Source organism: Gracilinanus agilis, chromosome 2 (genome assembly GCF_016433145.1).
Source record: "Gracilinanus agilis isolate LMUSP501 chromosome 2, AgileGrace, whole genome shotgun sequence".
NCBI classification, from domain to species: Eukaryota; Metazoa; Chordata; class Mammalia; order Didelphimorphia; family Didelphidae; genus Gracilinanus; species Gracilinanus agilis.
Genome location: NC_058131.1, coordinates 639,472,406 through 639,484,669, shown reverse-complemented (window position 1 = coordinate 639,484,669; position 12,264 = coordinate 639,472,406). Strand labels below are relative to the sequence as shown.

At 42.0% G+C, this 12,264-nt stretch overlaps 1 protein-coding gene across 1 annotated transcript; it reads right to left on the bottom strand.

Moving 5' to 3' along the window:
• Nucleotides 1-378: 378 nt before the first annotated feature.
• LOC123236315 (interferon-induced protein with tetratricopeptide repeats 5-like) lies at nt 379-9,536 on the bottom strand. Its single transcript, XM_044662619.1, is given in 4 exon segments — nt 379-1,984; nt 8,610-8,732; nt 8,734-8,749; nt 9,074-9,536. Coding segments are annotated over 4 exon segments (1,608 nt in total). The 5' UTR covers nt 9,105-9,536; the 3' UTR covers nt 379-546.
• Between the last annotated feature and the right edge of the window lie 2,728 nt (nt 9,537-12,264).

Here is a 12,264-nt window from a genome sequence, read left to right as displayed (position 1 = left end):
GTATAAAGAAATTGTTAAACTACTATCTAAACTACATGCATGTTAGCCTTTTTATATGTTCATACTGTAGAAACATATGATCCTAATAGAGGATAATCACAAATATCACATTCTTTTTTTTTTTAACCCTTACCTTTTGTCTTAGTGTTAATTCTAGGACAGAAGAGCAGCAAGGGCTAGGCAATTGGGGCTAAATGACTTGTCCTGAGTCACAGAGGTAGGAAGTTGACTAAGGTCAGATTTGAATCCAGGTCCTTCAAACTTCAGGCCTGGTGCTCCATCCGCTGTGCTACCATGGCCGCCCCAACAAATATCACATTCTTCTGTGAACCTGAAATTTTTTTTTTAGCATTCATGCTACAAACCGCAGCTCAAATAGGGGATGGATCGAGTCACCTTGCTCAGCATTTAACTCGAGGGCTTTTTGTCCTGACTCTACCTAGGCTTGCCGGGTTTTTTTTTTTTTTTTTTTGTTCTTGTTTTTGTTTTTTTTCATTTCATCTTGGGAACGAAGCTTCTAAAGCTCCCCAGCACCAACTGGGAAATTCAAAAGGAGAGCCGCAGCTCAAACAGGGCACTGATGAAGTCCCCATTCTCGGGATCCAGCTTCAGGGCTCTCTCGTAGCACTCGATGGCTTGTCTCTTTTGTCCCTTGAGCTTGTGAATGAAGCCCAGGGCGCCCAGGCTCTTTACGTCCACGGCATTCTCGTAAAGGCGCCGCGTGGCCAGTCTCTGCAGAGCACTTATCAGTTTGGAGGTAATAGAAGACTCCACTTTTATCTTGACGCCTTCTAAGTAATGGTACATCGCAATATCCTCCGATTTCCGGTGAGTCTCCTGAAAGCGGCCGTAATGGAAATGGACCTGTTGTTTGTTTTCGTCCGTCACGTGCTGCAGATGAAGGGCTTTTTGAAATACATCTTCTGCCTTTTCGTACTGACCAGCCTCGGCATACATGTTGGCGAGGTCTGTATAGGCAAACACAAACATGGAATTCTGTTCCATGGCTGCTCGAAAGTGAAAGATGGCGGATTGAATCAGCTCCCTCTTCTCTTTCTCTTTTTCCCGGGGTCGCTTCTTGGTGGACTGTTTCACCAGGATCATCAGGACTTTGTAGCAAACGCCTATCTGGTGATGTAAGAACGCAGACGTGGGTGTGGCCTGTAAGGCGATTTTTAACAGCTGCAGAGCTTTGCTGGGAGAGTTTTGTCTCCGGTAGAATTTGGCCGCGTAGCGAAGGACGTAGGGCTGGGAGGACATCTTCTCTAAGGCCTCCCGGATGTAGCGTTCTCCTTCCGCTTCCTGTTTTAGGTCTTGAAGCTTCAGGGCAAGAAGGGCCATGACAAACGTGTTGTCCGGATTGAGTTCAACTGCTCTGCGGAGAGGGTCGAGGGATGACACCCTTTGACAGGAATATTCCTTATCGTCCAGACGATAGGCTGCGATGGCAAAGCCAGAATTAAACTCGGGGTTGTCGGGTTCTATCTTCAGGGCCTTCTCAAAACACGCCTTGGCCCTTTCATAATACTTCCTGCCACACTTTAGCAGAGCCCACCCTTCCTCACAATAAACCTCTGGGCACTCGATCTTATAGCGGGAGGAATTGGGCAATTTCCGGTAACCTTTCTGCACCTTGTCTGCATAATACTGGGCTTTGGGAAATCTTTCCATGTAATAATAGACCCAGGCAAAATTTCCCCAGGTCACAAGGCTTCTTATTTCCACTTGATCAGCGTGTTCCACCTGAATTCTCTCTTCTGCGTGTCTTAGGCATTTCAGAGCCTCTTCATTTTGACCTTTTAGGTGTTTGACATAGGCCAGGAGGTTATAAAGGGTGACTTTGGATTTCATATCAAGGAATTCAATCTGGTCAATTATTGTATCTTCCAGATTAAGTAGATCAATGTCTTCCTTCAGCAAGTTCCATGTAAAGTGGCATTTCAGCTGCCTCAGAATAATTTTCAAGGAATTCCTAGGCATTTGACTGCAAAAGAAAAAATCAGTTTCAGTTCAGAAGAGCAAATGGAAATGACAAGGGTTGAATAAATCTCCCAACAGTGAAATCTCTTATATACACTATCATGATTTTCCTTGCCCTGCATATAACATTTTCTCCCTCTCTGGGAACCTGAACTTACTGGAGTAATAGAATAAAACAATAAACAGAACCTGTTTTGAATCCCACCTGACACAAGGTCTGTGACCTAAGCCAAATCTTTTTTGCCCAGATCTAAGTTTCTTTATCCACAATAAAATGACTCAATAGTTTCTACCTCACAGGGCTATTGTGAGACTCAAAAAGGCTATTGTAAACAGAGTGCTTTGCAAATTTTAAAACTCAGTCTAGATACAATTAACTATTATTTCACTCAATTTCAGCTCAAGTCAGAAATGCATATGAAAACTGTGAAAGAGAGGCTGCTTTACAAGCTACTAATTAGTGATTTGGGCCTTTGGTAGAAAAGCTATTTAGAGTTTTACAACAGAAATGATATAAAAAAACACTAACAAGTGGTTTAATAGAAGAGAGATCCACAATAATCTGTCTTTTAAGGAAGACTCCCTGGGTTCCGTGGGATGGGGAAAAATACATAATAATTCATTTACACATGACATGGGGACTAATGAGCACTCAATGTGGATTAATTTGTTTTATCACATGGAAGGAGCTTGTCAACTCTGGAATTAAAGGGCAAGGGTTCAGATTTCAGCCTTACCACTTCCTGTGTAACCCTGGGGAAGTTTCTTAGTCAATCTTGGCCCCAATTTTTACATCTTGCCATTTACTGTGTGACTATAGGGAAGATATTTAACCAGCAAGCCATTTTCCTCATCTGAAAAAGAAGGGAATTATGCTTGTATAATTATTATCTGCTTCCCAGAACTCTAAATCCCAGCATCCCACTTTCATTCTCATGTTAAGTCCTTATGTTTTGGAGATAAAGTTTGTGTGTGATCCTGCCTCTTGCTCTCTTTTCCCGGCTAATGCTGTTGGACCCAGATTCTGGAGTCCTTCCCAGGTTCGGTCATGGCAGGAAACACAGTGACAATGCAATATGCAAGAAGAGGCTCATTTATTCGCTAGCCACAGCTAGGGTCAGTAAGCAGAAAGGCTTTTGCAGTTACTGACCCCGTGGTTTCTTCAGCCAAAGCCAAGGGTTTATATAGGAACATTGGGGAAGGGGGTTGGAACATATGTTATCAAGGAGAGGTATTAGGAAGCATCTGATAATCATCAAAGGGGTATCAGGGACAGGGAATCAGGAAGCATCTGACAGCCATCCATCAAAGGGGGGGAAAAGTAGGGAGGGGTGTTAGGGTCAGGGGTCAGAAAGCATCTGGTAACTATCAAGGAGAGATAAGGAAGATATTTATGTCTTGGGAACTTTTTTTTTTTTTTTTTGGCCTGGAGGTTAATTTTAGGTCTGTCAGGGGGGAGGATAAAAAGACATTTATGTGCTGGAGAAACATTCTTTTTTTTGGGGGGGGGTTCAAGACGGGGTCAGGAAGCAGTTTGCTCAGGCTAGAAATAATTAGATAGCCTGGCAGGCAGATTTTTAAATCCAACAGTGCAGCTGGGAAAACTTTTCTTTACTCAAATTTTTACTTACGTTCTTTTTATTTCTTTTACTTCAAGCAATTATTAGTGAATCTTATAAAATATAATATTTGGAGTTCTTGGATATTAATTTTAATCTAACATGCTATATGGCTTCTCATTGCCTTTTAGCAATGAGATCTATATTTCAGATACCACATATTTATGATTCCTCAGCATAAGTATGACAAAAATAGTCCAAGCACCATTTATAAAGTTTAAGTTGAAATCTGAAGGTATGGAAAAAGGTAAGAGTTGTAATCAAATAAAACTTGTAACATAATCAATGACACATTTATTGGTGTACATTGTTGTTGAGTGACTTGGTAATTAGCACTAAACTCTTCAAGCACACAAGTGCAATGGCCACGACTTCTGGGGCCAGCTAAAGGAGGAGAATCTAGCTAGAAAAGGAGCCTAAAGGACGGGGCAAGTTAGTTCTTCCTGGGCTTCAATTGTTCACAAAATAAAATGAGGGAGATCTCTATGATTATGATATTTAAAGGTCCTTCTAAGGATTCTGTGATATGCAATCTAGGGAGTCTTAAGACTATTTCTCTAGCAGGTTATGCCGATAACCCAAACAGTTTATGAACTCCTGAATGACAGGTGCATCTGTCCTTAGTTGTCAGGAACAAGGACAGTGTGGCCCCTGTGCTCTCAAAGCCATTTAGCTTAAAGCAGAATTGCACCTGTTGAATGTAGGGTGAGGAGGAGACCAGACATGTGACCATAATTAGAGGTGGTTTTACTTATACATAGGATAAGTCAAGTGGAAATTTAAGAGAAAATGGAAGACCCTACATCCCAAACTTTTAAATGTGTGTGCATAGACATACATATACAAATATTTATTGTATATATATATATATATATACATATATATATCTCCATATATCCCCCACTAGACCTGAAGTTTTAAAAAAATGCCTATGTTCTAACTGATCAGTTCCAAAACAGAAGAGTGGTAATGGCTAGGCAATTGAAGTTAAGTGACTTGACCAGGGTCACAAAGCTAGGAAGTGTCTGAAGTCAGGTTTGAACTTAGGACTTCTTATCTCTAGGCCAGGCTTTCTGTCCACTAAGCCACCTATCTATCTGCCCATCTGAATTTATGCCAATTAAAAATTCATGTGGGTTAACAAACTAGACCCTCTTAAAGGAGTGGAGTGCAGATAGTTGATGTCATTCACACAGGCAGAATTGAGCAATTCGTTGTTTATTTATTTTTATTTAACATTTTTTAATTTTTTATTTAACATTTTTATTTAACATTTTTTTAACAGCTGAAATTGGGTTCAAAAGGTAGGCATGAAGGTTAATCTCATTTAACTAAAAGAGGAATGAAAGCAAGCAAGAGACCTGGATTCTATTTCTAATATAATATTTATTACATTTATGACCTTGGTCAAAGCCTCTCTTGCTCTACTTTTTGCAGTATGTAAATTAGGAATTAGTGAATTCTGTAGGTGAAAGGGACCATAGACTAAGGTCTTGACTTGTGCATGAATTGAGGTGAGACAGGGTTGTATGAAGTCTTTAGCCTTATTTTCCCTTCCAGAGTCATCAAAGTCCAGTGGCAAGACAAAAGTCAGGATGACTGGTGATGGCCTGGGATGGAGTAGATGACCTTGGCATCTTTAATATCTGACCAGACTCTAAGCCCTCCAAAGACTGCTTTGGCCACTTTCATGGTTCTTGGAACAAATTGTTTTCATCTATATATTCCACTGAGGAAGTTCCACAAGCTTGAGGCAGACACTCCCGCTAAATCAACAATAGGTTTGTGGCCCATTGGTTATCCTCAGTCTGGGTTAGCCCATCTACTAAGATGGTTCAAGGGGGTTTGGCCCTACTGTGCAGCTTCTTGGAGTCCCAGGTGATAGCTGAGGGGCATGTATAAGCTGAAAATGGGTAAAATCCCTCACACTAGAAGGGCAATAGATAGAGGGCTCAGTTTAAAATCAGGAAGACTCATTTTCATGAGTTCAGTTCCGGCCTCAGACATTTAGAAGCTGTGTTGCCCTAGGCAAGTTACTTTAACCCTGTTTGCCTCCCTTCCTCATATATAAAAATGAGTTGGAGAAGGAAATGGCAAACCACTACAGTAACTTCCCCAAGAAAATCCCAAATGGAGTCACAAAGGGTTGGACTCAACTGAACAATGACAGTATTAGATTGTAAACTCCTTGAGGGCATGCAGTGATTGCCCTGTTTCCTAAGGATCAAATGAAGGAAATAAGCATTTATTAACTGTCTACCACAGGCCAGGCACTATGCTCTTTACAGATATGTCCTTTGATCCTCAAAACAACCCTACGAGGTAGATGCCATTATCAGCCCAATCTTCCATTTGAGGAACCTGGATAAATTTGAGATTAAGTGACTTGGTCAAGCCACACAACTGGATTTGAACCCAAGACTTCCTGCCTCCAGGCCTAGCATTCATTCCATTTCACCACTCAGGGAGACATCATTATTCTGGGGGAATGGCTGCTAAGTCCTTTAAGTTCTTTGCATCTCCATTTTCTCATTTATCAAATGAAGAGACTGGGCTAGAAAAATCTTTACTGCCCCTTCCAGCTCAATAGTTCTTTTTCTCGTGATCTGTTCAATGTCAAAGGAAGGTCTGCAGGGTCTGCCTGTACAGGGAGAATTGAGAAAATCATTACTCTTCCTTTAGCCTGCAAGTTTATAGACTGAATAGTTGAACATGCCTACTGATTCTTAGCAGGCACTGTTAATTGAGATAATAAATGTGTGTTGACTGACTGATGGGCTCTACTGCTTTCAGGTTTATTTGATCAAAGGCTCTCAGCCATAATGCAGCATTAAGGAATATCTGATGCCTGCACTCCCCAGTCTGGAAGGAACTTACATGTTTGTGTGCCTCATAACTATTGATGTCACTCAAAATTCATACACAAGATTGGCTTACTTCTCTCCTAATGACCTGCAAAGAGGTTGACCCTGAGACTGGGAAAAGATCATTTTGGGGCATATGGGTAACTTAGGGAAGGACAGAATTTAGATTCATAAAATCACAGATCTAGACTTGGAAAGGACCTTAGAAGTCCTTCAGGTAGGGACCATCTTTTGCTTCTTTTTATATTTCCAGCACAGAGTAGTGCTTGGTACATAGTAGGTACTCAGTAAATGTTATATTTTGCAGATCAGGCAACTGAGACACAGAAAGCTTAGGTGACTTGCACTAAGGTCACATAGGAATTGGCAAAGCTGAAGTTTGAATCTAGACTCTCTTATTTTCACTCTGAACTATACCCTGCTCCTCCCATTTGTGTTGTCACATTGCATGCTTAGTGTAAATTAGGAACAGAGCTCTCCCTCAGGGCCTGTTACTCACAGTTCAGATTTATTTCCTCTGTACCCACGTTTTGGGGGCATCGTAGTGTCAATGGGATTCTGAGGGTAGGGGTGCCAGGACATGGGAAAAGGGAAGGGATCCTGAAAGGGTGAGAGGAGCATACCAACGATAAACTTTACTTGGGAGTTTTGTCTGGAATGGGGCTGCTCCTTCCAGTTTAGGGGAAAGTGAGAGGGTTAACCATCAAGTCATTCAGTGGTGACCCAGAAAAAAGCCTTGAAATAAGGGGATTAAAGGCAACAAGCAGGAGGGCACCCCCTAAATTCCATTCACTTCAATAAACTTTTCTGTGACCCTGGAGACTACTGGAAACTTTCCTAATTCTCAGGCAGTGGCAGAAACCTGTATTTAGACTCTGAGCAGGAACCATAGGAGTGGAGGGGGAAAAGAGAAGGGAAAGAAGGCAGAAGGAGGAAAAGAGGGAATAGGAGATAGTGGGGAGCAAAGATGCAACCACCCAACCCTAGCTATACACCTTCATTTCCAAAGGATCAGGGCTTGGTCTCTCGGAGAGCAAGCAGTGTAGAACTTGGCTCCCTACTGCCTACGTGGGCAGGATTTCAACCTCCTTCCTCGCAATCGCCTGATCCGGGGAGGGGGCCCCACCTCAGCAGCCACACAGAACTAGAACCGTGGTGGGCTGGGGTTACGCCGCCTTCCAACCTCTGCCCGAACAGAGAAGAGAAATCCTTCAGGACAGTGAAAAGATGGCTGTCTCTAATCTCAGAAGAGAGAGCAAGCTTGCTCCTCCCCACTCCCTCTCCAGCCTCACACACACCCCCTTTTGTGAAGCCCTGGGCAGCCTTCCTTCGGCCCGGAAAGCCCTGGGCAGCCTTCCCTCGGCCCGGGAGGGCAGAATCTGTTAAGAGCCCCATGCAAACCGCCTGGGCTGCTGGGATTGCGGGAGCGAGCGGGCCGAGCCTGGGAAGGTGGGCTGTGGCCAGAGGCTTCCGTTCCTGCCCATCCCGAGGGGTCAGCTCTTTGTCTATGGAAGGAGGAGCTGGGCTGGAAGGGTGTCTGGCACAAGGTTCCCTGCTGATACACTCTCGGCTGCACCCCAATGACTACAAAAGTTGGAAAAAGTGAGGCATTTCTTTTGTTACTAAAACTCAAAACAGCGCCGACCTTTGGGAAAGAGTTGCTTTGCTTTGTTTTGTTTTGTTTATACAAAAATGTCACCCCCTCTAACTCCGACATTTGAAAGACACACACCCCGAAAACTTTATTTCTGGAGCATCGAAGTTCCCCCAAGTCCCATGGTGAGGTTTCTGCATCTCTGGGGAGGAGCTCCATTTCTGGCTCTGGTTCCCCAAGCTTTCTGATGAACTTGGTCCCTCCTGCCTCTCCCCCTTCCCCGGGGTTGGTGAGGACAGCTGGGCAGCCTCGGTCCGGCAGAGGGATCCCTAAAAGATTCCTGTCCCACGGATAAGAGACAGCAGCCATTCGCGATTCTGCCTGGCATTAGGACTGGGTGCTGGCTAGCTAAGGAGAGCCACGGCCCGTGCCTGCATCGGGACTCTTCCTCGCTCAAACACCTGAATGCAAGGAAAGTCTCATTTGGAAAAGTGGCCAAGGGACTAAAGAGGATCGCAAGAGAGAAGGAGGTTGAGAAAGGCATTCATTTACCTCATGCTGCCTGGAAGCTGGTCTGTGGCTGCGGAGTGAGTGTAGTCCCGGGACCCCTTCTCCGCCCTTCTGGCTGCTCCGCCACGCACTTTCTTAGCTGCGAAAGTTACAGACTCAGTTGTTGAGTTTTGTTGTTGTTGCTGGTCTGGCCCTAAAAAAATACTTCTTATTGTTTGTTTAAAGTTGAGCAACGTGGAGAAAAACGGAAACCGGAAAGTGAGGCTGCTTCCCAACTGAGCTGGATCCTGTTGGGGGGTGGGTGGAATCTGACGTGAGTGGCGAGCTCTGGGGAGAGGGCTGTCAGGGGCCCTGCCGCCGCTCGGAAGAAACAGCCTCACTGAAGGGGGCGAGTGTTGTTTGGCAAGTTTCTATGCCAGACGGCTTGTCAGCTCGCGAAATTGACAAGTGTCCCCTGAAGTTGGGGAAGAGCCGGGAAAGAGCCGGGAAGGAGCTCAGGAACCGACCGATGTTTGCCTCAGCTAGTCCGAGATCCATCTTCCCTATCTAAAGATGATGCCACGGAGACATTTCCAGTGGATTTCGTGCTTGGAATGGTTTTTCTCAAGAGTGGGATTGGATTTGAATTGGCCCAGACTTAGACATCCCACCCCCAGTATTCTGTATTTATTAAAAAAAGAAAAAAAGAGTGTCTGAAAGTGATGCACTTAAAAAAAGAATGGGAAAACAAAAGCTTTCCTCCCAAACTAACCAACATATAAACAAAATTGGAGCCAGTGTATGCGGTATTCAGAACCTGTGATCTTCCCATTTCTTCATAGAAAGGACAAAGATATATTCTATCTTTTACTGGGACCAAGTTTAGGTATTATGATTACACAGCATTAATTAAAAATACACAACACTTGTATTTACATTATGGCTATTTGGTATGTATTTTCTCTGGTCCTGTTGATTTTAATTGTAACTCCTCACCTCCCCTTACGTTTTTTTGTTTGTTTGTTTTTTCATTAAAAAAGCAGGACAAGGGGCAAATCGGTGGTTCAGTGGATTGAGAGCCTAGCCAAGGTCCTGGGTTAAAATATGACCTCTGATTTTTCCTAGCAATGTGACCCCTAGGCCAGCATTGGCACAATTTTCCGAATTTGAGTGCCCAGAAGGCAAATTCAAGCTGTCTGTGAGCCCCTAAATTTCCAAGAGAGAGACGAGGGATGAAGTACTTGCTTTGGGCGGCTGGACAGAGGGATGGGGCATACAAAAATGTCCAGGGGAGCTGGGAAGAGGGGGAATGGAGCATCTCCCCGGTGCAGGCTCTATATGTGTGCCCAGTCTTTGCCAAAGCTGCCCCTAGGCAAATCCCTTAATCCCAATTGCCAAGTCTTTACCACTCTTCTACCTTAGAACCAATATGATTCTAAAACAGATGGGAAGAATTTTAAAAGGACATTGAGGTGTTAATTGAGTAATTTAGGTAATGGTCCCAGGTCTCTCACAAATTCCTTGTGTGAAATTGAGTAAATTACTTAATCTTTCTAGACCTCTATTTCCTTGATAAAATAAAGTTGAACTAGATAACCTTAAAACTCTTTCCAAAACTTTCTTCTCAGCAGTGGATGACACTTACACAAAAGATTCAAGAGAATCTTTAAAAAGAATGGGAAGGAAAGTGGCCCAACAGGACCAGATCTCAAGTTATATATAAAGTGGTAGTCATCAAAACAATGTTATTGGCTAAGAAATAGAACAGTGAATCAGTGGAAAAAGATTAGGTTCACAATAACTAGAAATAAATGATCACTGCAATTTAGTGTCTGATAAATCAAAATATCCAAGCTTTTGGTAGAGGAATTCACTATTGACAAAAACTATTGGGAAAATTGGGAATGGTATGACATAGACTGGGGTAGACCAGGTTCTCACACCATTTATCAAATTACTCAACATGGATATGTAATTTAGTCAAAAAGGGTGATACCATAAGCAAATCAGGGGAATGTGGAATAGTTTACCTGTTAGAACTATGGATAAGGAAAAATTTATGACTAAAGAGATAGAGGACATTATAGGATATTAGATGGATAATTTCGATCATAATAAATTTAAAAGTTTTTATACAAACAAATCAGTGCAACCAAGATCAGAAGAAAAGCAAAAAAATGGGGGAAATTATTTTTACAAGTACCTTTGATAAAAATCTCATTTCTTGAATAAATAAAGAACTAAATAAAATTTATTTTTAAAAATTCTCCATATATTCAAAGGATATGAACAGGCAGTTTTCAGAAGAAACAAAGCTATCTGTAGTCATGAAAAAATTCTCTCAGTCACTCTTGATTAGAAAAATGCAAATGAAAATAACTCTCCTACCTCACATCTTTCAGATTGGTCAATATGACAGGAAAAGAAAATGATAAATGTTGGAGAGGATGTGGAAAAATTGGGACACTAATATGCTATTGATGGAGTTATGATCTGATCCAACTATTCTGGAGAGCAATTTGGAACTGTGCCCAAAGGACTCTAAAACTGAGCAACTCCTTTTGATTGAGCAATACCATTCCTAGGTCTCTATCTCAAACAGATGAAAGAAAGGGGGAAAGGATGTACTTGTACGATAATGTTTATTAGTTACTCTTTTTGTGGTGGCAAAGAACTGGAAACTGAAGGAATTTCCATCAATTGGGGAATGGCTGAATAAGTTGTGGCATATGATTGTGATGGAACACTATTGTGCTATGAGAAATGATAAGCAGGATGATTTCAGAAAAACCTAGAAAGCCTTACATGAACTGATGCAGAGTGAAGTGAGCAGAATCAGAAGAATATTGTATATTGTAGCAATAATATTTTTTTATGAAGAACTATATAGCTCTATATCAACAGGGATTTTGAATAGTGCTTAATGGCATTGCATTGATAAGGACGAAACAGAAAATTGAGAACTGCTGAACTAATGGTTAGCCCAAAGCTGATCTCCCCAGCAATGAGCTTGAGATTTATTTTATACAGTACTCAAAAACCAATTCTCACAAAACACAAAGGAGTTTGTGACTATGCAAATGATCAAAGTTACAGAATTATATCATGATTGACATATGGCTTATAAAATTTTCTCCAACAAAGATTAAGCTTGGAATGAGACAAGATTCAAGGTTAGGAATGAGCCTCAATTTTTTATCTAAAAGCTATTTCAGGGAAAAGCTTCCATACTTCAAAAGATATCTTTAATGAATGAGTCTTTAACATTATGGGGTGTAAAGCACCTGGCTGGATATGAAACTGTCTGGCTGCTTGCTTCTGACCTTGGCTGTCTAGGAATAGTTTATAGGGCCCAGGCAGCTTTTTGCTTAATTTCTGCTTTTTTATCTTGGAGAAATAATGTTAATTCCTTAACTGTTGGTTTACTATATGGTACTTAGAAGCTTTTTATAAAACTTGAGGTTATCCTAAAAACTAAATTAATCTGTTTTCAATAATAAAGAGGAGCCATTGGGAGGGGTCTGGCTTTTTATCTCAGATATGCCATCCATTGATTGACCCAAACCTTTCAGGTCAAATGAGTCAATGTATGACCCTGTCAGTTATATTAACTTTGATGGGATCCAGATAAAAATGCCTATTAGAGACCCTGTATTTCTCAATGGCCTCGAACAAAGAACTATAAGTGACCTAGTTATTCTCAGCAATACAGTGATCC